The sequence below is a fragment of the Quercus suber genome, unplaced genomic scaffold (genome assembly GCF_002906115.3).
Source record: "Quercus suber isolate HL8 unplaced genomic scaffold, Cork oak 2.0 scaffold_320, whole genome shotgun sequence".
Lineage (NCBI taxonomy): Eukaryota > Viridiplantae > Streptophyta > Magnoliopsida > Fagales > Fagaceae > Quercus > Quercus suber.
In genome coordinates this window covers 766,304-793,228 of record NW_027069774.1, presented here as the reverse complement: position 1 = coordinate 793,228, position 26,925 = coordinate 766,304, and the positions used below count along the sequence as shown (strand labels likewise).

The 26,925-nt window shown below is 34.4% G+C and overlaps 4 protein-coding genes across 7 annotated transcripts; 2 read left to right on the top strand and 2 right to left on the bottom strand.

The window, feature by feature from the left end:
- Positions 1 to 2,564: 2,564 nt before the first annotated feature.
- On the bottom strand, positions 2,565 to 3,820 carry LOC111987413 (zinc finger protein CONSTANS-LIKE 7). Of its 2 annotated transcripts, XM_024019130.2 has the most exons (3): positions 3,257 to 3,820; positions 2,892 to 3,041; positions 2,565 to 2,821 (listed from the first exon to the last, which is right to left on the bottom strand). In XM_024019130.2, the coding sequence occupies exons 1-3, from the start codon at positions 3,734 to 3,736 to the stop codon at positions 2,795 to 2,797; spliced, it is 657 nt and encodes a 218-aa protein (XP_023874898.1). In that variant the 5' UTR covers positions 3,737 to 3,820; the 3' UTR covers positions 2,565 to 2,794. The 2 variants fall into 2 exon arrangements, with proteins under 2 accessions (XP_023874898.1, XP_065638989.1); XM_065782917.1 differs by having other exon boundaries at positions 2,565 to 3,041.
- Positions 3,821 to 7,782: 3,962 nt separating this feature from the next.
- LOC111987424 (glutathione S-transferase T3) lies at positions 7,783 to 8,789 on the top strand. Its single transcript, XM_024019143.2, has 2 exons — positions 7,783 to 8,208; positions 8,307 to 8,789. The coding sequence occupies exons 1-2, from the start codon at positions 7,783 to 7,785 to the stop codon at positions 8,787 to 8,789; spliced, it is 909 nt and encodes a 302-aa protein (XP_023874911.2).
- Positions 8,790 to 10,458: 1,669 nt separating this feature from the next.
- On the top strand, positions 10,459 to 11,346 carry LOC112010686 (uncharacterized). The gene is made up of 2 exons (XM_024043041.1): positions 10,459 to 10,733; positions 10,827 to 11,346. Exons 1-2 carry the CDS (start codon positions 10,459 to 10,461, stop codon positions 11,344 to 11,346), a joined length of 795 nt encoding a protein of 264 aa, XP_023898809.1.
- Positions 11,347 to 17,951: 6,605 nt separating this feature from the next.
- Positions 17,952 to 26,047, bottom strand: LOC111983124 (F-box protein At4g00755). Of its 3 annotated transcripts, none has more exons than XM_065782909.1 (6): positions 25,863 to 26,047; positions 25,363 to 25,551; positions 22,476 to 22,892; positions 22,210 to 22,379; positions 19,795 to 19,913; positions 17,952 to 18,415 (listed from the first exon to the last, which is right to left on the bottom strand). In XM_065782909.1, the coding sequence occupies exons 2-6, from the start codon at positions 25,487 to 25,489 to the stop codon at positions 18,250 to 18,252; spliced, it is 999 nt and encodes a 332-aa protein (XP_065638981.1). In that variant the 5' UTR covers positions 25,490 to 25,551; positions 25,863 to 26,047; the 3' UTR covers positions 17,952 to 18,249. The 3 variants fall into 3 exon arrangements, with proteins under 3 accessions (XP_065638981.1, XP_065638984.1, XP_065638982.1); XM_065782912.1 differs by having other exon boundaries at positions 18,194 to 18,415; positions 19,838 to 19,913; XM_065782910.1 differs by lacking the exon at positions 17,952 to 18,415 and adding an exon at positions 18,948 to 19,605.
- Positions 26,048 to 26,925: the final 878 nt, after the last annotated feature.

The window sequence follows — 26,925 nt, the reverse complement described above, 5'->3', positions numbered from 1 at the left end:
ATCTTTCATATACTTCCTATATATTTTTGTTATGAATTATGAGTTATTAGGCTGGGCTAATGGGTTAAGCCAATGGGCTGGGCAGCGGGTTGGGCTACTGGGCTAGCTCACCGGGTACCCATGGGCATAAAAACTAGCCCATAGCCTGACCTACTGGGCTAGTGGGCTACCCATGGGCCTCAATAACAACGGGCCGGGCCGCCCATTGGCCCGGTGGGCCGTTGGGTTTCTGGGTCGGGCTGTGGGCCATGGGCTATTTGATGACCCTTAGACAAAACTTGAGAATCACTATAAAAATATATCTTCAACTCTCACCTAAAACATTTCCTACAAAATAGGATCACTCTTCCACTAACCCACTTCTTCAAAGCAATTATACGTTTACTATTTTTTTTTTTTAAAAAAAAAAAAGCTAAACAAAAATAAGTTAAACAATTCCATGTTGCTGCGGTTTTTTTCCCCCTCTTTTTTTTTTTTTAAAAAAAAAAAATCATATCATGTTTATCTTCCTATCAATTTTTTTTATTTAAATCCTCAAGTTTATCCAAAAAAAAAAAAAAAAAATAAAAAATATATGCACGTTTGATTACAATTTAAATTGCTTTTAACTTCTTTTTAAAAAAACTAACTGCTCTAAACTTCTTATACTTATCTAAATTAATAATATCAAATCCTTCATTGTTCATAATTCTATCTCTAAAGGTTGGAAGTCTTGAATCCAAGAGGTTTAATGTGATTTTTTTGTGTTTAATCATTAATGTTGTTTGAAAGTCATATGCCTGATTTTAGGTTCACCGCTAATGCATTATGTTGTTATTTACTTATTTTATTCTTTTGTGTAAATGAATTTCTTGGTTAAGATTTTTGCCTTGTAGATTGTGTTGGGGCCTCAACTATCAGATATCTTTAAAGTTTCAGGTTTATTGTTTCAAATTAAAAACAAGGTCAAAATTTAATCTTGCTTTAGATAAGTCTTCACGTCTGTCATGTTCTATCTTACTTTAGTTTTTGATCTCTCTCATTCTGTCCTTTTTTTTTTCACCCGTGAGTTAAGGTTGGAGATGTATTCCAGTCTAGCAATACTGATGCGGCAATAGGGATGAAGGGAGGACTGCAGCGAAAAGTGAGAAGAGAGAGAGACGAAGGGAGCATGGACTATGGAGGAACCACAACAAAAACATATGCTTTGATGTTTGGTGACAATGAAATAATAGAGTAGTTGTGTTCAAGTCTATTAATAGAGTTGGGGTTGTCATCCACCACATCATGGGCAGATCTACAACACTGCATGTTCTTTTTTCTTTTTTTCTACTAGGGTTTATTATTGAAAACTTGGATTTGGGTGGTAATGCACATTTGCATAGGTGTAGAGAGTTAGGAAGTTTTTTTTTTTTTTTTTTTTTTGAGAGTGTTAGGAAGTTAATCATGAAAGGTACAATAGTTTTATATATATATATATATATAGTGCCCGTTTGAGAATTACTTATTTAGATAATTTATTTGCATATGTGAGACAAAAAAAAAAAAAATTAAAAACTGACTTGTTTCAATAAAAAATTGAAACTTAAACTATTTGAAATAAAGTTGAGACAAAGAGTAATGTGAGACTCACAAAAAGTACATAAAATAAGTGAAAATGCTATCATATATATTATTTAAACAAATCACACAATTCATTAAAATAGTCATATAACTAAAATTATACATGGATAATTTTTTCAATTGCCATATAGTGAGTTTGAGAAAAATTCTTCCAAATCAATTTGGGATAAAACCATTTCCTAAAATAATATCTGCATTAAGGAATAGATTGATTAAGGAAAACTAACTTATTTGAAAACTAGCAATTTAATTTTTAAAGTAATATTCCAAGTGAATTTGCATCCAAAACGCATTTGTATCCAAGTGAATTTGCATCCAAGTGATTTTTTAAAGTAATATTCCAAGTGTTATATATGAGAGGAGATTATTTTAATAGCTAAGTCATGAGATGTGATAGTATTTTGCGACGCTTTGATTAACAAAATTGTATTGAATACAAAATTTTATCAATGAAATATTAATTTGTCCGGTACAACTATGCAAAGTAAATATTGACAATGAATGATTCAAGATTGCATGGGTTAAAAACTTAAAGATATATATTAATTTTTTGTAAATGTTAATAATTTACATCTACTATAATTTAAAATTAATATATTTTATAATCACAAAAGTACTTCAAAGTGTGATGAAAAAATTATTTTATCCAAAACGCATAACCCTCGTATAAATTATTTGACACACACAGTAACAATGGCTTCCGTTATCTAACATGATTGTGTGCTGCTGTCCTTTCGGTTGCCATTGAGGCTCCTGATGCATTTTCTTGTAGTGGCTCATAAAAGAAACCGACAAAAAGGAGTTCGGTAAAATAAATAAATAAATAAATTGGTGATGGACATCGGTTAGGACCACTACACAGGATCAGTACACCCCATATTTTAATGCCTTAACTTTAATTCCTATGAAAGTCGACCGTTGGATTGATGGAGAAGTGGTTCTAAAGGATTGTAATCCGTCCATCACAAAAGGCCAGGGATAGACCATGCGATGCTAGCTATTAAGAAATACGGTCAGTTTATGCACGATGGACCTCAAGTCCACTATACAAGTTCAATAAGAAGTGAACAAAAAGTCTGAATTCTGAATAAAGGAGAGATATTTTCATTGAGACAAAGACAAATCAAAAGCATATGCCAGAACAAATCCAAACAGATATTTTGCGAGATATTTTAAACACATGAGGAATTAGTCAAGAAATCCTCTTCACAAATCGACCCTGCAACCACAAAAGCACACTTAAAATTCCAAATTGAAAATTCAGAGAGAGAGAGAGATGGGACAAAAACCTTGAGTCTAGGTCTTTTATCTGCATTGAGTTTGCGAACTTGGTATCTTATCTTCTTGGAGAACAATCTAGTCTGGCGCTTCTCTTTGTACCTTAAAACACTTGCTTCCCTTTTTGTTCTCTCTTCTTCCATCACAGGCACCTCTCCCATCTAAAAAGATCATAAAACAATTTCATTATTCAAACAGAAAGGAACTGTTGAAAACATACACTTGGGAAGGAAATGGAAGAAAATTGAGAATAAAATAAAAATGCTAATGAAAGAAAAGCCATTTGCTAGCTATTCTTGTAATCCCTTGTACTAAGAAAGTTAATTTCACATAATAAAGAGGCTAAATATAATAATTAGTTGAAATGAGAACTAACATAGTAGCCATTGCTCGCCAAGGAAGGAGAACAATTATCGGCCCAAAGAGATCCCCGGTTGGACCATGCATCCAAGACTTCCTCATAATTCAAGTTCAAATTCAATGATGAACTCTTCTCATCATCATCCCAAAACCCAACATTTTCTCTCTTTATAACCTTGCTGCCACAATAGCTTTCTTCTTCAAAAAAGCATTGTTTTGTGTTCACAAACACTTTCTGCTCTTCTTCTTCTTCTCCTTCTCTATTTGGGAATTCTTCCCAATCCATGAAATTCCAATCGAGTTGATCATACTTCTTGATGTCCTGTGGTAATTGTTCATCCTCTTCGAAACCCAAAAAGCCCTCCAAGTCATTCATGATATCGAGTTCTTCATCTTCAAAATTAGCATCTTCTGTGTCGGTGGTTTTGCTAAGAACGCTGTCTGGCACCTCTTGTTCTTCTTTCTTTGGGCTTCTTAGGAATGAATTGTACCCCATCTTTTCTGCCCTCTCTGCTCTCTCTCACTCTCTCTCTCTCTGACTTTTGATTCTAAGACCTAGTACCATGTATAATGTATGCATGCAAATTTGAACATACAGATGAGCAATAGATATCATTGGAGTCTTTTTCTTCTTTTTCTATGCTTTATTATTGTCCTACGTGGCACCTTATCCTCTTTCCATTGGTCTGTGATGGCTTACTTTTTTTTTTAATTGGTTGAAAGACCCCAGCTTGGAGGGAGGTAGTGGGCCTTCAGTACCCTTTTTTCACTGCCTGTGACTTCGAAGTTGGGACCAAAGACTCGTTGGATATAATGTATGTGTGATAATCCACGTGAACAAAAAAGGGTTGGTAAAGAAAGCTGGGCTAGATATGCAATCAGCGGGTAAAGACATGCCCATATACATACGTTAGCTTAAGCATCTCTTATCTTGGGTACACATTATTGGGCCTGCAAATATGGGTAGCTAACTAACTAAATATAGTGACTGATGGATTTGTACCATCACATAAACTTATTGGAAAATTATTAGCTTACATAAATAATAGAATGTAATGCGTAAATTCTAGGTAAAAGATTTTTTCTGGCATTGCCATTTTTTGAAAAAGTGTACAATTTTTTTATTATATTATACACTTTAATATATTCATGTAAACTAATAATTGTCCAAATTTAAAATCCCCACTTATAAACTATAATATATGTCCGAAATAAATTTCAAATAACTAGTCACATCGAGATTAGTAGATGAACCATAGAGAAGTTTGCTCTGGTCCTAAGGCAATAACATCCTTTTATGTCCGCTCTTAGTTTCATTTTCATTTTCGTCCTCATGTTTTTAAATTTTCATTTTTGGTCTTTGAGTTTTTGAACCTATTGTCATTTTGATCACTGTCATCATATCAGTGAGGAAATTTGCTGACGTGGTTGATGAATTGCACACCTATCACAAGTGTGGCTAATAAAATGATAAAAAATTAATGAGTATTAAAAAACACTTCATCATCATCTAAAAAAAAAAAATCGCATCAAATAAAAACCCTCAAGATCACCTTTTTCTTTTCTTGGTAACCAAACAACAAGATAGAGAAAATCTAATTTGCCTTTCCAAACCCTCTATCCATGTCCGCAATCTTGTACTACACCAGTTTCACCAAATCTCAATCACGCACCAAACCACGTCGCTTTAGTTCTACTTTCTAAAATCTTTAATTAAGCGTGCGTAAAATCTACACCTTCCACGTAACAAATTTTCCACAAAATCTGTCCCTCCATCCAATCAGATCTTAGGGTCTTGACTCTTAGTTGGTGCATACCATTTTAGAGCCTTTTCTTGATTGTCGATTTTCCAACCAGCAATCATCACTAAAATAACAACTTTTTTATGTTTAGTCAACTATTGTTGAAAATCAATGTCTAAATTATTACTGCAATTAGTTACCAAATTTTGTTTTTTAGAGTTCTCAGTTCTATTTTGGATAAAATTTTTTTTTAGTGTTTATTTGTCTGATAAAAAAAAATTGAAGCAGGAATGTGGATTTTCTCTAGGTTTCTGGTAGTGTGTTGATATTTTCTCTATGTTTATTGTTGTGTTTGGTTGCTAATAAAGTGGGAAAAAAAAATGAAGAAGAAGAAGAAGAAGAGGATTTTCTCTAGGTTTCTGGTAGTGTGTTGATATTTTCTCTATGTTTATTGTTGTGTTTGGTTGCTAATAAAGTGGGAAAAAAAATGCTAGCATGTATTTGGGAAGGAAGGACATCTTGGGTGCCTAGCATGTATTTGGTGCTAGGCACCCAAAAAAAAAAGTGCTAAGCACCCAAAAAAAAAAAGTTTCTTTAACATAGGGCGGCACCTCTTGCAACCCTAGCCATCAGGAGAAAATTGTGCCTACTTCTTGAAATGAGGCGGTTTGTGTGTGGTTTACAAGATTTTCATAGAAAGTGAGTGTGATCATGGTTTTCAGATCCAGACCGTTTATTGAACCATAAAAAAAAAAGGTTCAAGATTTTTGAGGTCGAACCGAGGTCGAACCGGAGTCGAACCGTGATGACGTCATAATTAATTTAATAATTATTAAAAATATGAATTAATATATTAAATTAATATAAGTAGAAAAATGGATTAAAATAGTCTAAATAAATATAAAGATCTAATTTTCAAATGTCTTTTTTATATCACAACTTTCATAAGGCAAATAAAAAATATGAAATCTTAAGCAAACATAAATATCGTTTGATAAAACTCAATATTTTACTTTTTTTTAATCTTTTTATAAGAGTTTATGTCTAAATTATCTCAAGTTATGCTCAAGCCCATTAGACCATCCAATCAATTGTTTTATACCCAAGCCCATTTGAATATTCAACTCTTTAAGAAAGTTTTTAAAATAAAAAAATAAACAAAAGCTGGAGGAATGGCCGGATTAAAGCTTTACAAAATTGGTTAAAGAAGGAGCCCAATGAAATTTAAAAAGAGTGGTTGACAGAAAACAAGCTGTCAATCATCTTCAAAGCCTATTCAAGCCTACAAGTTTGATAAAACTCAATATTTTACTTTTTTTTAATCTTTTTATAAGAGTTTATGTCTAAATTATCTCAAGTTATGCTCAAGCCCATTAGACCATCCAATCAATTGTTTTATACCCAAGCCCATTTGAATATTCAACTCTTTAAGAAAGTTTTTAAAATAAAAAAATAAACAAAAGCTGGAGGAGTGGCCGCATTAAAGCTTTACAAAATTGGTTAAAGAAGGAGCCCAATGAAATTTAAAAAGAGTGGTTGATAGAAAACAAGCTGTCAATCATCTTCAAAGCCAATTCAAGCCTACATATTTTACTTGACTATATTTAGAGCACCCACAGAAGATGTGGGATATGTGCCAAATGCTAAATATTTGGCACATATCCCACACCAAACTAAGTTTAGCCCCATTTATCAGATGTTGTAAATGTTATATTTTTTGCAACATTGAACAGTACAATCACAAATTTGCAACTGTACGGTAAGATGTGGTATATTGGTTTATTAATTTTTTAATCCTTGTTCACTTTAATTTTTCTTTCATCTCCTTCAGTGTTCAGCATTCACCGCCTCCATCTCCATCTCCACTCTCTCATTCTCTTTCCGCTTCCCTCTTCCCTGTTGCTCTATTTTCTTCCCGTTCATGAATATGAGCTACCATCGACTACCATCACTGATCTATATCCTTCATCAGTTTTTTTTCTCCCTTTTCTTCGCTCTATCCTCTCTGTTCTCTCGGCGTGGGTCTGGGTTGTGGTTGTGATTTGCGATTGTGGGTTTGGTTGTAGGTTGTGATTTCCGATTGTGGGTTTGGTTGTAGTTTGATTTCCGATTGTGGGTTTGGTTGTAGGTTGTGGTTGTGATTTCCGATTGTGGGTTGTGGTTGTGATTTCCGATTTCCTCTCTACTATCACCGATCTATATCCTTCACCGGTTTATTTTCCCTCTTTTCTTCGCTTTCTTCGCTCTCTCCTCTCTGTTCTCTCCCCTTTTTTCCCCCTTTTTTTTTCCCCCTTTTCCGTTGGTCTCTTTGTTGTGGGTCTCTCATCTTTGTTCTATATCCCGGTGAACTGACCGAGCCCTTGTCTCAACCCTGGTGAAATCTGTGGACGAGAATCACGACAGGAATAACTCACTAGTCTTACTCTGTTTGGGCGATACTATTTCATCGATTCACCGTACAGGTAAGTTCTCCTTCTTCTCTGTGATTGTCTTGGTATTTCAGTGTTTACTTTTGATTCTCTCTATCTACTTAGTTCATATGTGCTGTTTGCTGTGCTAAAACCGTATGTATTTGTTCTGCCTAATCTATCCGACAATCTTCTCTGTTGCTCTTGTCTTTAACCTTAATACAGTCTACTTATTCTTAAAAACAAAACAAAACAAATGCATGTGTTTGATAAAGGCTCACATTTTGAGTTTGGTAAATTTTGCTAGAAAGATACATTGACAAAGTTTAGTAATGATATATTTTGTTGTCATTAACAAACCAGAATAAGCAGTCTCCATATATATTTAGAGCATGGACTCAAGAAATTATTCATCATTCACTGATCTCATACGGGGGAATATTAATCTTGAGGATGAAATTTTCGATGTATCTGAAAGAAGTCCCCTGTTAGTTGAAGATTCTCCACTGAATGATGAAGTTGCCATTTCTAAGAAAAAACCAGCACGTGGTGTCAACTTCAGTGCTGAGAAAGACAAGCTGCTTGTAGCAGCATGGCTCAATACCAGTGTTGATCTTGTGTATGGTAATGAGCAACATAAATCAACATTTTATGGCAAAGTTGCAAAATACTTTACGGAACACAAGACTGATTCTACGCGTAGTGTTGCATTCCTAACAACTCGATGGGGAACTATTAATAGGGAAACAGTTAAATTTGTTGGGTCTTTAGCTAAAATTGAAGCAAAGAATGAAAGTGGAACCCCGGCTCATGACAAGGTATAAATTTTGCAATAGTCTTTAATTTTTTTAGATTTACAACACAAATGAATTGTTTGAAGAAACTAATTACGTTATATTTATTTAATTTTTTTTAGATTGAGAAAGCAAAGGAATTGTTTAAAGAAATTCACGGTTCCGTTTTTCAATTTGAACATTGTTGGCTAATCTTGAAAGATTTTCCAAAGTGGGCATCTATTATGCCTAGGGAAGATTTAAGAAAAGAAATGCCTCAAACTCCAGATTCAATAGATGAAGGAAGGGGGGTTGATGGCATTATGGATTTCGAGAGGCCAATAGGTAGAAAAGCTGAAAAGGCTAATCGAAAGAGAAAAGATGATGGGAAAGATATTGCAACGGAATATTTGAAAAAGAAAATGAAAGTTCTTGAAGAAGGTTGTGCAGCCGAAAAAGAGAAAGTACGTATCAAAGCGGAAAAGGTTCGCTTGCAAGAGTTGAAAGAGAATGAAAGAATTATGATGCTGGACACAAGTGGCATGAATGAAGACCAAAGAACTTTTTATGATGGACTCAAAAAGGAAATCCTTGCAAAACAAAGATCACGTCATTCGTTGGGTTGAGATGATGTTGGTGATGTCTTGTTTCAACCTTATTTTGGTAGTAACTAATTTTAGGCCGTGATATGTATTTTGTGACATTTTTTGGGTGTAACTGATTTTAGGCCTTAATATGTATTTTTTGATCTTAGCAAAAGGTCTTGACTCTTTTATTATGTGGTATCGTTGTAGATTCTGATAGGCCACTGCCATGTAATTAATCATAACATTTTAGATTATATAAAATGTCGTGTATTTTCTATGTTTGAATTTATATTACAAAAAAAACTGTACAACTCTCCAGCTTTTGCAGATTTTTCTTCCTGCTATTTGCCAAGCGGATATGTGGTTGTTTAGCTTTGCATTATCTTGTAGTTTGGTTTGTTTGTTGCTGGGAATTTGTCCCTGACCTGCGTATATGGGGTAGTCAATCTTGGTTGTGTAGTTAGATACTGTTGTGTAGTCAAATATATGTTTTCATTGTTTCTCTTTGAATTTGGTTACCTGGAATATTGTTGTGTAGTCAAATACTGTTGGTTGTGTAGTCATTGTTACTTGGTTGGTTGTATAGTCATTGTAGTCATTGATACAGTTGTGTAGTCAACCATGTTTTTATTGTTACTTGGTTGTGTAGTCAAATACTGTTGTGTAGTTAGATATGTTTTCATTGTAGTCAATCTTCAATATTCAATATTCAAATACTTGGTTGTGTAATGCTTTTGAACCTATCACTCAGAATAACACAGGTAATTTAGTAACTTTGAAATTTTCTTAACTTCTTCCATTAGTAACTTCATACCCACTGGTGCTATCAAACATGATGTAAAGAAACCTACTTAACCAAAGAGTAGCAATGTGCTTATATTCATAAATCAGAATAGGGAAAAGAAAAAGAAAAGGAATTTACATTTTCCACATAAAAGAATATATATTATCTAGCAGAGTGATATATTTAGATTAGGAGTATATACAAGGAACTTTCTTTCTGGATATTCCATTGGACACATCTCATAGCATAATCAGTAATTTGTGCGTATTAAAACAAATTAGTGAGAATTACTGGTTGGGGGTGATATTTAAGAGATGAAAGGGATTGCTCTGTTCTGTTTAGGTGTGCCCTATAGTGACTACTTTATGTTTCATTTACTTACTTAGATTTTTCAACCTTTTTACATTTTTAATTGTTTCATATAAATTGTTGCCGTTTGGCTAGACTCACATTATAGATTATAGGTTTTATATGATATGTGCTTATCCTTCTTTTATAAGATATTGCAATCAAACTTTCTTTTAAAGTTATTGATTTCATTTCATATTATGATAATGACATCTATATTGATAATTACTTTCTAATGTTTTCTTATAGTTTATCTCTATGGGTCATTCTTTTTTTCGTAAATTACTTGATGATGACTCAGATGAAGATGAGATAATTATAAAACTTCTTACGGGTTCGACATCACAACGTAAGCATCGTCGGTATATTGATCGTAATCATTTGGCAGCCCATAGAAGGCTTTATGATGACTACTTTGCCGAAGAACCTGTATATCCTCCCAACTTATTTCGAAGGAGATTTCGAATGAGACGTTCTCTTTTTCTTCGAATCCTATCTAAGGTAGAAGCTCATGAACCTTACTTTACCCAAAAAAGAAATGCTGCCAAAAAGCTTGGTCTATCTCCCCTTTAAAAGATGACCGCTGCACTTAGGATGCTTGCTTATGGAGTTGCAACTGATTTTATGGATGAATATGTGAGAATAGCAGAAACCACTGCAATAACCAGTTTGAAAAAATTTGTTGCAGCAGTGGTTGCTATTTTTTCAGAGGAGTACTTGAGGTCACCAAACAATGAAGACATCGCTAGATTGTTAGGTCATGGCCAAAACCGTGGATTTCCAAGCATGTTGGGAAGTATTGATTGCATGCATTGGAAATGGAAAAATTGTCCAACTGCATGGAAATGGATGTATTGTGGTCATATTCATGAGCCAAGTATTATTTTGGAAGCAGTGGTTTCATATGATCTTTGGATATGACACTCATTTTTTGGGTTACCTAGGTCAAATAATGATCTTAACGTGTTGGAGCGGTCTCATGTATTTGAAGAGCTTGCACAAGGACGTGCTCCTGCAGTTACTTACTCAATCAATGGTCATGATTACACAATGGGATACTATCTTACCAATGGCATATATCCACAATGGTCAACATTTGTGAAAACAATCCCAAGGCCAATAGGACCAAAAAGAAAATTATTTGCAAAAGCTCAGGAGGCATATAGGAAGGATGTAGAGCGTGCATTTGGAGTGCTTCAAGCACGATTTGCAATTGTACGTGGACCTGCACGGTTTTTCTATCATAAAACACTACAGGATATTATGAAAGCATGCATAATTCTTCATAACATGATTGTTGAAGATGAGCGAGATGAAGCTGAAGCAGTGGACTTAGATTATGAACAAATTGATGAGATTTCATGTACACCAATGTCACGTGATAACCAACAAAAGAATATACGGAATTCATTCAAGTTCATCAATGCATTAGGGATCGAGAAGTTCATTCTCAACTCCAAATGAATCTCGTCGAACATTTATGGCAATTACGAGAAGAGTCATGAAAACTTTTGGTGTTGTTTATTTGTCCCCTCTTCTTTATAGAGTTGCCATTCAAACTTTTGATTTTGTTTATTTGTTTCATTTTGTTTTTATGAAGCTACCATTAAAACTCATTGGCTATGTTGTTTTGTTGTGTTAAGTTTAGTATTAGCCAATTGTTTTGTTGTGTTAAATTTAAATACCATTTGTCATCAAGAAAGTGGCAAGCTCAACTATGTTTAATTCAATTGGTTCTGTGTGAGTTAATGTTATTGGATGAGTTATTTGTGTAAGTTTTTTATGGACTGCATCGGTAGTTTAGTTTAGTTGAAACAACTTCAACTTGACAGGTTGGCTTTTAGATTGTTGAATTAAAAGTATTGCTTACTTATTTTCATTTGAGTTAAGAGTATTGTTGAATTAAGAGTATTTTCAGTTTTCAGAATTTTGTCATGCATGTAATACTGTGGCTGATGTTTTAGCAAAAAATATTACTAGCAAAAAAAGCCAAACTTTGTACAGGGTAGCAGATGTGGCTGGATTACTAGCAAAAAAGGCCAAAATTTGTACAGGGCAGCAAGTGTACAGGCCAAAATTTGTATAGGCCAAAAAAGGCCAAAATTTGTGTGTATAAAACTATGAACAAATTTGTTTTTATGTGTGTATGAAACTATGAACAAAAAGGCCAAAAAAGCCAAACCGTTTTAGAGCCTAGGCAGATGGTGTGTATGAAACTAGCAGGTGTGGCTGGATTACTAGCAAAAAAGGCCAAAATTTGTACAGGGCAGCAGGTAGACAAGATCAGATGGGTCCTTCAAATACATCAGAATTTGCACCGACATGTCCAGGTCAAGGCAATTCAAGAAATCCATACCCCCTTCCATGTCAAGTAATTAACTACACCAAATTCTGAGCAAAACCCAGTTGTCTGTTCAGATTTCAAAACCTGAATTCGCATTGTAAAACACAAATGAGCCTCACCACGATTACACAATTAAATAGTAAATATCTGCAATAAAGGAAGTGGCATGAGAGATTGCATCCACAAAGGAGAAAGAGAGAAATTTTACTCATGTAAACAAATCACAAAACCAAAAATAAAAATAAAATAAAAAATAATTTTAACAAATCAGAACAAATTATCGCCAATTTCACAAATTAAAGATACTTTTTCTTGGTGCAAAAAAAATATAAAAAAAAATTACAGAGGCACAGAACTTGCGAGAGTGTGTGAGGATTTACAGAGACAAGAAGGAGAAGTTGGGATTCTTTTACCTTTGGAGATGAACAAGAGAGTAAAAATCTTTATCTCTATCTCTATCTCTATCTGTGATGTGAAATGTGATAAAACTGCAAAATGTAAAGAGAGAGAAATAAATGAAAGGTGCTGGATAAAACCAACGTACTAATCGAACTATTTTTCACTTTTATATTTTTTAAATATATATATATATATATATTTTTTATAACATAAGTTACTTTGTTTTGTTATTTATTTAATGTTTTCTTTCTTTTACTAATTTTAAAATAAAAAAGGTTTTCTTTCTTTACTTCTTTTAAAAAAATAAATCTTTGTTGCTTAGGCAAGACAAGAGGAATCTACTCGTTTTGTAAATTAGAATCTACCCAATAAAAAAAATACTGCAAATTTCAATTTGTGATTATTATTTTATCTTGCATAAGATGGAGTATGTTATGGATTTGCGTGTATAATTAGGTGTCCTTAACATTATTCTTAGATGGGTAACGAGAGTCATGAATTGACGGGATGTTACTAGTGTTGTGAACAAGTTGAGGTGATGTTGAGTCGTCATTGTGGGTGGTTTACCGATTGCTTTGAAAGTAATTAGCATATTAAAGATATTTTTTCCTAAAATTTTTTGTTTTTTTAAAAGTAAAGGTTTCATATTTTTGTTTTGTTAGCAAATGGTTTTTTTTTTTTTCCTTCGAAAAAAAATCTTATGACTGTTTTATAAGACATTTTTCTCACAACATTTATATTACTGATATAGGCCTGATGGTCATTTTATATTTTTATGTTTCTTGGGCCAACTTTCAACTTTGTAGGGTCAGATATAAATTGTTTAGACAAACTTACAAATTATATATTTGTTCGGATTCGCATGCAATTGCTTACCTTCTTCATCAATATGGAGGTTTTGCATACTTTGATTTCGCGGCAAAGTACATACAATGATACAATCTGTTATCTGTGCAAAATTCATTCTTTAGCTCCTTTTCCTTTTTTGGCATCAAGAGAAGCTAATTTTCTTGCCCTTGAATTTTGTATGTATAAAAGTATGAGAATTAATTATAGTTTAAATAATAAAAAAATTAAGCATGCAAAAAAGCCAGTAAAATTATAAGTGGAATACGATTAAGTTGTTTCTCTAATTACTTTGGCAAAACAACACTGGAAAATGAGTTAGAAGGCATGTAGTACACCTGGATTAAGTTAGCTGTTGGTATTAAGGTTCGACATTTTTTTTAATAAGCTGTTTTGAGTATTTTATGTTAAGAATAAAGTTTAAGAAATGTAAGTGAATTTGTTTCTAAAAGTTAAAAAATAAAAATCAAGTTCAATTGAGTAATTAATTGCTGAAATTTTCATAATGTGTCTGGAACTCTTTCTGACTAATCCTTTTGAAAATAACAACTGAAGGAGTTGTCAAAAATTTGGACTCAAATCAAATGCTTCGTGATGAAGCACCTAACCTCATTGAAGTACTATGATTATGAAAGCAATCTCTTGATATTTTCCATACTATCTTTCTAATATCAATCAAGCATAGATCAGCACTCAGCAGTCACATATATGATATATGTAACATCGAACAGCGACCTGAAATTCTAACTATAGTCTAATTGGAAAATAGACACTTAAAATACTGATAATAGTAATAGTGTTCTTTCCAAAAAAGAAAAGAAAAAGATAATAGTAATAGTGTAATATCTCTACAACAGGGAAAAACAATATTCATGGCAATACAATACTACAATGGAAGTAGATTTTTTTGACATAGTCCATCGTACGTAGAAAGGCCTTTGAGATGAGAAAGGCCTTTGAAATAAAATTTTTTTTATAAAATGTTTTCCCATTTTATAGTATTTGTTTTGTTATAAAATGGTTGGTCAACTGTAAAATATTTTCAGTCAATTTTAAGACTTTAAACCTACCAGATGTAAAATGTTTTACACCTAAAAGTTCGGTAAAGCATTTTACATAAAGCCCAGCTCTCTCTCTCGCTTGATGCTACTAGTCCAAAAGCTCCAAAATCCATCAAACACCCAACCAGCCATTACAAATCCAAATCAAACACAAAGACCCAACTTCTACCAAACCTCCCTCTCGTCCCCTCAATCGAATGGAGTTGTTGTGATTTTTGTTTTTTGAAGTTTATACGTTGAAATTTCTATTATAAAATTTGTTTGGGTACTGAGAAAATAGCAAAGAAAATGTGAGAAAGTGTAGGAAAATAGCATTTTCAGTATACAACCAAACACATGAAAATATTTTTCAGAAAATTTTTCATAATGCAGCCAAACACTCAGAAAATATTTTCCTTTCCCGAAAATACCATTTCCGGAAAATATCTATTTTCCGGAAAATATTTTACGGCAAACAAACACAGCCTAATTGGAAAATAGACACTTAAAATACTGATAATAGTAATAGTGTTCTTTCAAAAAAAAAAAGATAATAGTAATAGTGTAATATCTCTACAACAGGGAAAAACAATATTCATGGCAATACAACACTACAATGGATGTAGATTTTTTTGACATAGTCCATCGCACATAGAAAGGCCTTTGAGATGAGAAATTACCTCAATATTTGCAGCTACTTACACTCCGATTGTTTTGAAATAAAATATTTTTTATAAAATGTTTTCCCATTTTATAGTATTTGTTTTGTTATAAAATGGTTGGTCAACTGTAAAATATTTTCAGTCAATTTTAAGACTTTAAACCTACCAGATGTAAAATGTTTTACACCTAAAAGTTCGGTAAAGCATTTTACATAAAGCCCAGCTCTCTCTCTCGCTTGATGCTACTAGTCCAAAAGCTCCAAAATCCATCAAACACCCAACCAGCCATTACAAATCCAAATCAAACACAAAGACCCAACTTCTACCAAACCTCCCTCTCGTCCCCTCTGTTTGTGAGAATACAAACTAACTTAAAAAGAACTACTTGCAAGACAAAACTTCACACCAAATTGATGGACTCTGCCACTGCCTAAACTAATAGGACTTCAAAAGTACAAAATATTCAACTAAGAAAAATAAGGGAACAAGCAATATAATCACAATATGTAGATATCTTAATTTAAGTTCATACAAATAAGAAAGATTCAAATCACACAAACTCCTAAGTTAAATTACAAAAACTAAACTTAGATAATTCATGTGAGGCAAATGCACTTACAAACATGAAGTTATCCTTCCATTGACTGGGTATGTGAATCAAGTTTTTCAGATTTTTGTTGTCCCTTCTGATAATATCTTCAATCTTTATTTATAGTAGACAAAACAGTTACTGCACTCCTCCTTATTTTTTGGTAACTTCTATTGCACTCTAACTTAGTGGATAACTGACTGTGATATTCTCTTGTTGTAGCAGGTCTTGCAAGTTTTGCTTGTTTGGGCCATGGTTTACGTTGATCAAGATTTGGGCCATGGTTTACACTTATCAGGATCCAGCCACAAGTCACTCTTCAGTGGAAATATGACTCACGTGTGAACACATGTGAACACTTTACAAAGACCTTTAGTTACACGTGACCACCTTCCAAGATATTCTTTGTAATAATGGGCCTGGCAAGTTTGTATATTTGGGCCATGGTTGACAAAAATCCAGCCTGATCAAGTAACTGATTCACATGATCACATGTGAAAAAATATTTTTATTTTTAGCCTAACACCCTCACTTGAAACCCACACTGTCGGGCGCCACCCCTAAAGCGAAATAGATGTGTAGGTGGCTATCGCTGCTCAAGTCCGCAGCGATGGAGGCTTGCTGTGGGTAAGTTTGAGACACAGAGATGTGGGTCAAAGGTTGGGTTGTGTTATGGTGGTTGTCTGCTTTGACAGTTGGGTTCTGTGCGTTTGCTTCGGTGTGGGTTTAGTTTTCTTCTTCTTCTTTTTTGGGTTGCGGCTATAATGGATATCTGCTGATGGTGTTTGGGATGAGGTTGGTGTTTACGGTGATTGAAGCAGTTTTGGTCAGATTTTAGAATCTGGGTTTTCGGCTTTTTTCTTTGGATCTGAAATTTTGAGTGGTCATTGGTGGTCGGTGGTGGTTTATTTGTGCAGTTGTGCTTACATTGGGTTTTTTTAGAAAATAACTACAAAACCCAAACAATATTATTAGTTAAGCAACGTTTCAAATATATTGCATTTCTAGCAATTCGACTATAGAAGAGTCGATTTTACTGTTTATATTGCCTTTTTTTGTGAATGACGTAGAAAAGAAGTCGACTTTAGTGGAGTTGACTTCTACACAAAGAAGTCAACTTCAGTGGAGTCGACTTCTATACAAAGAAGTCGACTCCACTGAAGTCGACTTCCCCAAAAACCCACCAACACAACTAGCTTCCAGGCGAAGCATTCCAGGCGAAGAACCCAGGCGCCGACGAACCCAGGCGAAGAATCCAGCAAACGAACCCAGCAACACTGACGAGTAAGACCGACGAGCAAGTGAACATAGGCGCCGACGAACCCAGCTGCCGATTTCACCAAACCCCGACGAACCCAGGCGCCGATTTCTTCACCAGACCCCGACGAACCCAGCAACACCGACGGCAAAGCACGAAGAACACGCCGATTTCTTCACCAGACCCCGACGAAGCACGAACCCAGGCGCCGATTTCTTCACCAGACCCCGACGAACCCAGCAACATCGACGGCGAAGCACGAAGAACACGCTCGGGTACGGCGAAGCACGAAGAACACGCTTCTCTGGTTGTGAGTTCTTTGAATTTCTACACAGGGAAATCGACTTCAGTGAAGTCGACTTCTTTGTATAGAAGTCGACTTCAGTGGAGTCGACTTCTTTGTAAAGAAGTCGACTCCACTGAAGTCGACTTCTTTCCTACGTGGCTCACAAAAAAGGCAATATAAACAGTAAAATCAACTCTTTTATAGTCGAATTGTTAGAAATGCAATATGTTTGAAACGTTGCCTAACTAATAATATTGTTTGGGTTTTGTAGTTAATTTTCTAAAAAATCCGCTTACATTTGGTGAGTTTTGAGAACTAGGATATTTTTTAAAAAAAAAATTACTGGGAAACATACACTGTAAAATGATTTTTACAACATTTTCAACTGAGAAATTAAATTATGAAATGATATGTTTACAACATTTTTATAACAAATTTTAAATGACAAATTGTTATTGGTTGTTATTATTGAGGTAAAAAAATAATCTTAATTTTAATTTCAAATTTAAACTAATAACAACTGATTACTTATAATTTATTGTAAAAATATTAGAAAATTATTATAGACGTAACATCTCTCTTTTTAATTATACAATAAAAACATTTTACACTAAAAAAATATTTTACTTCCAAACAATCATAACGTTAATTCCAAAACTTTTCTTTTTTTTTTTGGTTGGGTAGGGGGAGATGTTGGGAGGGACAGATTGGATATAACTAATATTTTTTTTGAGCAATGATATAACTAATATAACATATAACACATTCAGAGAAGATATTCTTCCTATGCTTCATCTTCCTCTTCACCTGATTCGTATTCTTCTTCACCTGATTCATATTCTTCAATGTCTACTACATCTTCCTCTTCGCCAGATTCATATCCTTCATTTTCTATTACATTTGGGTTTCGCAAATAGTTTCGCATATATCTGAAACGTCTTTGCTATTGATCATCAGAGATTTCTTGGGCCTCGTTATCAGGTGAACTTTGTTGCGTGTGAAACTTGCACCGCATGTCTTTCTTCAAGACAAACGTCCCGGATGGCTGAATATTTTCTACAACAAATGCTGGAGATAAGCAACGCCCCTCAACATGAACATGAGAAATGCTGAAATTTGCCAACAACTTTCTGTCATTAGTCTTACTTGCAGCACAAGGAGAGGAGAGCATTAATTTGGGGGAAAAAAAAAAATCCCCTATAGGCCATTCTTTTGTAGGAAGCTTCTGTGAGGGGCGAGAGAGGCTAGATTTACATGCATTGATTATGTTGTACCATGAAAACAGTGTACTGTGTATATAATAGCATAACAATACGGCAATAATTTGAATAACCTTGCATCAAATTTCATTGATACACTTCCTTCCAGGTTTCCACGAATTTAATATTCCACAAAAACTAACAGAACCTAATATTCCACAGAAACTAACAGAACCTAGACATGTGCCAGTTAAGCCAGTCCCTGGTCATTGATGTATACCCAAACTCATCCCATGGGTTAATGTTCCCTTTATATGCTTTTTTCAATAGATTTACTTGTCAAAAAAGCTAGTCCCTAGTCATTCTGACCTTTAGGCTATTATTAAGACGAAAGTGGCAAAAGGAAAGTAAAAAATTAAAAAAAAAAAAAAATCAAATCAAATTTCCAAGAGCATGAACTATTACTATGATAATCCCTTCATGCAGAAGAAAACAGATTTAGAAAATTTCCTAATATAAGTCACAGTGGAGGAGGTGAATCAAGCAGCAAATTGGTGACACAAAAAAAATACTAATCTCATTGTCTATCCTTTTCCTCTTCTGCTTCAGTAAGATACGATTTGCTCTTATCCCTCCCTTTCCAGGGGTAACCTTTTACCTCTTGTTGACCAATTTGTAGAGGGGAGTTGGCATTTGTGGGAAAGTTAATCTTTTGGCATTTAATCTTGTGATTCCTCTACGTGTGCTCATTCTAGTTACAGCTCCGTCGTACATTTCCTCTTTTTTTTTTTTGGATAAGTAATGAATCATTATTTTAAAAAATCTTCCAAGTATACAGGGGCTATACAAAGAAAACAACAGCATCAGCCTCTCAAATTACAAAGCTCCGTCATACATATCCTTAATCAACTTAATGTACTCAAGAGGAACTCCTTTTTTTTTTTTTCCCAAAACCCACCATATAGTTTCTTTAGGGACCTTGTCATATACTTTCCCTAGATCAATTAAAACCATATGAAGGTCTTTACAAGCCTCTCTGTATTTTTCCATTAGATGTCTAAGTAAGAAAATAGCTTCCATTGGTGGATCATCTTGAAAGCCTATAAATAGTGGTATATGGTATAAATTATAATTTATATGTAGCATGTAGGAAAAAAAAATTTATGGGCCTTGCAATACTAATCCAGTTGATCAAGGAAATTAGAGTTTCTTGGACTTAATAAGGCCTCCAGAGCATAACTATAGACGAGTATGCAACAAGACTATGAAAAGGAGTGTACAGCACAAACCATATATAGAATAAGCCATCACTTTCTTGTGTCTGAACCCTACCCAGCAGTTCAATCTGCAGAATTCCACCAATGCAAAGAACAGGTTCTGGAAGCCTAAACTGCTGCAAGCAACTTTCCTGTTCATGAGAAAGTCACTAAAGAAGTCAGCTATTTCCAAACAATAAGATAAAGAGAGAGAAAATAGCATTCAGATAGAGCTCAGCCAAAAACTAAAAGAAAACAGAAGACAATGAATCACAAGAAAAATGAATGAATGATTTCTTATCCTCTGAAGTTATCATTAAAACTGCCACACAAAAACAGAAAAAGAAAAGAGTGTAATCTCACAAATCTTAAGAAGTTTGCTTTTATCTTATATATTAGACAAGTCCTCTTTTGTAGAACTGAAAATTTCGAGAAGTACGGATGCGTGGCTAGAGGAAAATCCAGTGTTTTTGGACAAATAAATTATTTCAGATGTACAAGCTCTTCTGAATTAATACAAGATCTTTCATAAAATAAAAATACAAAATACAAAATACAAAATCTGCCTTTTGTGTGTGTATATATATGTGTGTGTGGATAGGAATGGGATGGCACTTGTCATACAAGGAGGCAATTACCAAAGAATGATTCATAATGTGGTTATGGCTGGAGAACAATGTTATTTTTTGATCAAATAGTAAGATCAACATTTCTTTACCATAAAAAGGTGTGCATAAAATCCATTATCTGTATTATGCTATATATATATATATATATCAGTTAATCTACATATTAGTTCACCAGCTAGAGTTCTTCCATGGCACAACCAAAAACAGCATTATAAAAAAAAAAAAATTAAAAAAAAAAAAAAAAAAACTATTCCTAAGCTTTTGAGAAATTGCTGTCTCCAGCCCCATTTCTGTATAGGATGGCATGTATTATGTCTGTTCATAGCTAGTGATTGATTGTAGGAAGCTCAAATCAGGTCAAGCACTTTTGTGTTAATAAAAAAGCTGCCTTTCTTTTGATTAAAAAGAAAAAATCTCTGCATAAGAATGGGAGAGCACTTCTCATAAAAGAAGGCACTTACCATGAAAGGATCCATAATGTGATTATGGCTCGGGAACAATGTTATTTTTTGATTTTTTTTTTTTAAATAAAAAATTTCAGGATAAGAATGGGAGGGCATTTCTCATATAAGGGGGCAAATACCATGGAATGTATCATAATGTGGTTATGGCTGGAGGAAAATGTTATTTTTTGATCAAATAGTAAGATCAACCTTTCTTTACCATAAAATGTGCATAAAATCCATTATCTGTGTTTTGAGATATATATATATATATATATTAGATAATCTACATATTAATTTACTAGATAGGGTTCTTCCACATATGCGCAAAAATCAGGGTGACTTTGAATCCTTTTCATTGCTGAAGCTTTTGCAGAGGGGAATACGTCACATATACGCAAAAATCAAATTAACTGTAACTATTTTAATTACCCAAGCTTTTGCTGAGAGGGCAGGCAATTTGATGGCTAGTTCTCAGGCTGTTGCCAAATCCAGCTTCTAAAATTCGCTCTAGGCTCTTCATGAAATGAAGGGGGTGAGGACAAGTGACCTAGAATCTATAGTTGCACTTATAATAGATAAATCATACCCACTTTCAACTTTTCAATTTATTTTCACATCATATATAAGAATGAATAGAGTTTCACAGACAGCTAGATAGGCTGCTGTTTTCAGGTATAGGTAATGTTAAAGATGAGAATAAAATAATATAGAGAAGCAGAAGTAAAAAAGAGAGAAGAACACAAGAAATTACATGGTTCAACCTGACATCCTACATCCATGGGATAAAGCCCTAGCAGCAAAATCTTTATTGCATAATCAAATCGACTATTACAGTGAACCCTTGACAGGGTATATACATAGACTAGAAGATAGGGTTAGCCCTACATGGGCTTACAAGATAACTGGGCCTCTTGGGCCATTCAACCAACATAAACCCAATAACTTTAACAGGTTAGTTGATCAGGAATGAGCTGCCCAATTGGGTTAAAATATCTTGCATATTCCACCTCCTCCAATCCTTTGCTCCTCTGTTCTTCAGTTTCTTTTATTTTTTTTTTCTTTTTTTTTTTTTGAGGGGGTGGGGCTGGGGGTGAAAACCTATTATGGCAGCATGGAAGGCAGACCAAAAGAATAAAAAATATCTTTTATGCTATAATCAAACAAGAAGCTAATTTTGCTAGGTGTTAACATAGCAACGGCCTGCAAAAGATTGCACTTCAGCATCTAAACGGTTGTAATTAAATAGACACCCCATATCCCTAACAATTCTCTCAACCCAGAACACCCCTTTATCCCCCGAAACCCCACGCACACCCCAAAAAAAAAAAAGTAAGGAAAAACAAAAAAATACAGAAAGTAGTACTAGAACACACCTGAGCCATTGGAAATTCTGGTGAAGTGTAGGTCCATATGAAAGTTTCATCAGCAGAAGGCAATGAGTCACACAGAAGATGACTCCCTAAATCATTAGGGCTTTTTGGATGACCCATTCGAAATCTCACAGATTTGGCAGAATATATAGGTGAACCACGCTGAAAGTAAGCTGGACAAATAGACATATCACATCATCATTAAATGATGTTTAAAAGGTCAAGACAAACTGGAAGGGCACATAGTTTGCAGAAATTTTGATATATACCTTTGAATGGGCGTATATATATTTCAGTAATAACACAAAACTCAGACACTAGCTTGTATGTTAGTGTCTCAGGCACCGCAGGATTACTTTGCCCTTTACTCGACCAGTATGCTCTCCATGAAATAATATCTGCTGGTAGCAGAGTATTATCAATAGTTTCGGCTGGATAATTATCAGTGCTAGAAGCACTAATTGCCTCTGAAATGCAATCCCGAACAAAAAGTGATGTACAAACTCGAGCTAAAGTAGCATAGACCCTATGATCCCTTGCCAAAGATTCACATTCCATTGAATGGCTGGAGCCAACTTCTGCAGGCTCTTTCGCTCCACAGTTGTTCAATTCCATAACATGAGCAACTTTAGATAACTGAGGAAACATTCTCATGCACAACTGCTTAAAAAGGCCATTTGCAATTACTGCAGTACATAAAAAGTTCAAAATATAAGTATATTTAGTTCTTGCAGGTACTGAAACCCCTTGAAAAATAGTTTTATATAATTATCTTTCCCTCAAAATTTCAATCACATAAGCTCTGAACCAGTAATTAAAGACAGTAGTTTCAGAGTTCTCAAACCAACAAATTGATAGATCCACAATGATGTGGACAATAAAGAGTTCAAGGAAAAAAAAGATTAAATACCAAAAGATTCAAGATTTGTGATCTAGTATTGATGTGGCGCTTTCTTGACACCATTCATAGGTAAGTTATTATTGAGTCTTAGTATTAGGGTTTTTAAGTTAGGAAGTTTCTGGTCAATTTTTTTTTTTTTTGATAAGTAAAGTAAGAAATTTTATTAAAAAACCAACCAAGTACACTGCAAGTGTACTACAGTGGCACAAATCAAAAACAAAGATTACAATGATCTATAAGATCAGGGAGAGAAAAACAAGAATAGGAAGGCAAAACTAAACTCCACTCAAGGAGAGTACGGAAAAAGAAAAACTTAATGTCAAGAATAGACCGTTCACAATTCTCAAAGCATCTAGCATTCCGCTCCTGCCATAAGCACCAAAACAAACAATGCGGCACAAACCTCCATAAGCATATATTTCGATGTCTACCAAACTCCTCCTACCAAGAAGCTAACACCTCACTAACTTTATACGACATGACCCAATGTATACCAAACAAACAAAAAACCATAGACCACAACTCATATGCTATAGGACAATGAAGAAGAAAATGATCCACCGATTCCCCACACCTTTTACACATAAAGCACCACTCTAACACTGCAATATGCCTCTTCCAAAGATTATCCGTAGTTAAGATCTTACCTTAGGCAGTAGTCCAAGAAAAGAACGCTACTCTAGGAGGAACCTTTGATTGCCACACCATTTTCCAAGGAAAATCAATGACAAAAGAAGGAGATAAAGAGTGATAGAAGCCTCGAACCTCAAAACCTCTCTCATTGCTGGCTTCTAGCAAAGTTTGTCATCACCAACACCCTGCACATTCGTGGAATAAAGCACAACCCAAAAAAGATCAAACGATTCTGACTCCAAATCTTGTGGTGGACGACGGAACCGATTGTCCCAATGAAACACATCACCTCTAACAAAAAAAAAAACTCCCTTTCTCGACTAATAATATACAATTCCAGAAATGCTTCCTTAAGAGAACAATCCCTACACCATACATCCTCCCAAAACTTTATCCTAGTACCATCACCCACATCAAATCAAAGAAATTTAGAAAAGTCCAGCCAGCCACTGCTAATGGATTTCCACACACTAACACCATAGGTCCCTAACACCGGTTTGGTACACCAACCACCCCCTTCATCCCCATATTTAGCCTTAATGACCTTCCTCCAAAGGGCATCTCTCTCCGTTCCATATCTCCACAACCATTTGCCTAACAAAACAAAATTAAATCTTCTCAGCCGTCGAATCCCCTAAACCACCATTCTACACCGGCATACAAACCTTAGCCCATTCCACCAGAGGAACCTTAAGAGCATCAATACCACTCCAAAGAAAGTCTCTCTGTATTTTCTCCATACAATTAGCCACCTTAGCTAGAATAGGAAGGAGAGAAAGGAAGTTTCTGGTCAATTTGGTTTAAAAGTTCTTTAAGTACTTTGTATTTATTATTTAGAAGTCCTAGTCTAGGAAAAGGTAATTTAGGAGTCTTTGTCCTTTTAGGAGTAGTATTGACAATAACCTATAAAAGAGTATTTATATTTTCAATAAAGGAGAGAGAGTGAACTTGATTTTAATAAATTCCAGCAGCTTGTTTTAAGCTTTGAGGATGTGATTGCCTTCTCCTACCTAAATGTGATGGATTAGTTGTTGTGACATTTTGTTGTGTCCCTAGACTTTCTCCTTAGGAAAACCTAGGAAATATTGCCTAGTGTTTTTCTTTCTTTGTTCTCATTTTATTCACTGTTTAACACCAAACTGCCATCAAACATATTCAAGATCCAGTCTTTTATTCACCTAAGCCCTTAAACATCAAACCCTATTCATGAACCCTTCAAGATCTCATCAAGAATTCAATTTAGTGCTGAGTTCTTAAAGATCCTACATCAAAATTGGTGTAAGAGCCCATTCAATCCTCTATCCTGCATCACATAAGTACTGCAACAAGTATGGCATATCAACCAATGGATCACATCATAAGTATAATAACATATAATTAGACACTACAGCTATATGAACAGGGTTAACAAACTGAAATTTCAATTATTTTTTTAATTGGTCTTGTACCCACGACCCCACCCTCGACCTAGCATCAGCAAAGGGAGGAGGCGGCAGTTGAGTTAGAGCTCATTGGCACTTTCAATTCATTCTCTTTCATTTGTTGCTTTAGAAATCTATGAGTCTATGAACTATAATACTTGAGAAAACACAAATGTACACGTGTAACATGTTTTAGCTCACCGAAATCTCGCCAAGACCGTGACACAGAACTAACACGGGCAAGATCAGATGGGTCCTTCAAATGCATCAGAAGTTTCACTGACATGTCCAGGCCAAGACAATTCATGAAATCCATACAGGTTTCCATGTCAAGTAAATAACTAAATCAAATTTCGAGCAAAACCCAGTTGTCTGTTCAGATTTCAAAACCTGAATTCACATTGTAAAACACAAAATTTAGCCACACCACAATTACATTAGTACAATTTAATAGTAAATATAGGTTAATTCTGCAAAAAATAATACAATTATTTCAACTCAGGGGAAAAACAATAAAGAAGGAAGTGGCATGAGAGAAACTTTATCAATGTAAATGAATCACAAAAACCTATGTGGGGAAAAAAAACAGATTTAAGCAAATTATAGCCCTTTTCACAAATTTAATAACTTTTTCTTTTGTGAGAAAAAAATGTTATAAAATTGCAAAGGCACAGAGTGCGCAGAAGAGAGAGAGGATTTACAAAGACACGAAGGAGAAGTTAGAGTTTCTTTATCTTTGGAGACAAACAAAACAGTACATCTCTTTCTCTATCCCTGATGTGATACACTGCAAAACGTAGAGAGAAAAAGAGAGAGAGAGAGAGAGAGCGTATAAAGAAATGGAAGGTGGACAAGTACAACCAAACAACCAAAGTACTAATCGAACTATTTTCCACTTCTATTTATCCTGACACAATTTTTGTCAATTTTTACAATTTATGTCATTTTTTCAGTTTTTTAGTAATATTCAGAATTTTTTTTGACTTTTTCTGACAAATTTTTTTTTTGTCTTTTCTGCACTTAACCAGCACCAGGCGGTGCTAGTAACTTTGTAAAAGATTAATGGTGGGAGACAACAACATTCCTAAACGAGTAGTAAAAATAAAAATAAAATATTTTTCACTCAAGTCGAATTTGACAAAATTATACTTCTTCTCAACCATAAAAAAAAAAATTATACTTATTTTTATTTGGATTCATTATTAACATTATTTTTTAATTTAATATTAACAATTTTTCATATTCAAAGTTGTCAATTTTTTTATTTATTTCTAGACTTTCTCTTTCTAAATTAGCACTCCAACCCATATATAGGCTCACCACAAGGGGAAATTATTATGTAGTCCTAACCAATAAGAGCATGCCACCAAATCTAAAGTGACTTACATCACTTGTCTACCAGCTCAGCATAATAATTGTTGCTCTCCTAACATCTGCTAACGCTGTATGGTCTATGCACATTTGAAATTTGAAATTTAATTTATTTAAAAAAAAATTTGAGGTATGTTCCTTCACCTCTTCACTTCCTCCACAAGTTCAGACGTCCACAAAGAAAAGAAGCTCCATCTCCTAACCCACGTGTTCCTCTATAGTCTATCCCTCTCTCATGAACGGTGGCTTAAGCACTCTGTTCCTCTCTCCCTCCTTCATCTTCGTTAACATTGTGGCTAATCACTGTGCCGCCACCTTGCTATTGCCACCCCTGGTTTGGCTTGTTCTTTGATGTCGTTTCGGTTATTATTTAAAACGAAAACCGATCTGGCC

Coding starts and splice junctions, on each gene's coding strand:
- LOC111987413 (XM_065782917.1), bottom strand. CDS start 3,736: ATGGGGTACAATTCATTCCTAAGAAGCCCAAAGAAAGAAGAACAAGAG. Junction 3,042..3,256: donor TGGCGAGCAATGGCTACTAT/GTTAGTTCTCAT, acceptor TGATCTTTTTAG/ATGGGAGAGGTGCCTGTGAT.
- LOC111987424 (XM_024019143.2), top strand. CDS start 7,783: ATGGACTCAAGAAATTATTCATCATTCACTGATCTCATACGGGGGAAT. Junction 8,209..8,306: donor GAACCCCGGCTCATGACAAG/GTATAAATTTTG, acceptor AATTTTTTTTAG/ATTGAGAAAGCAAAGGAATT.
- LOC112010686 (XM_024043041.1), top strand. CDS start 10,459: ATGACCGCTGCACTTAGGATGCTTGCTTATGGAGTTGCAACTGATTTT. Junction 10,734..10,826: donor CCAACTGCATGGAAATGGAT/GTATTGTGGTCA, acceptor TGGGTTACCTAG/GTCAAATAATGATCTTAACG.
- LOC111983124 (XM_065782909.1), bottom strand. CDS start 25,489: ATGGAAACCTGTATGGATTTCATGAATTGTCTTGGCCTGGACATGTCA. Junction 22,893..25,362: donor ACGGTCTTGGCGAGATTTCG/GTGAGCTAAAAC, acceptor TATGTACTGCAG/TAATTGCAAATGGCCTTTTT. Junction 18,416..19,794: donor GATGGCTTATTCTATATATG/GTTTGTGCTGTA, acceptor GGCAAATTTCAG/CATTTCTCATGTTCATGTTG.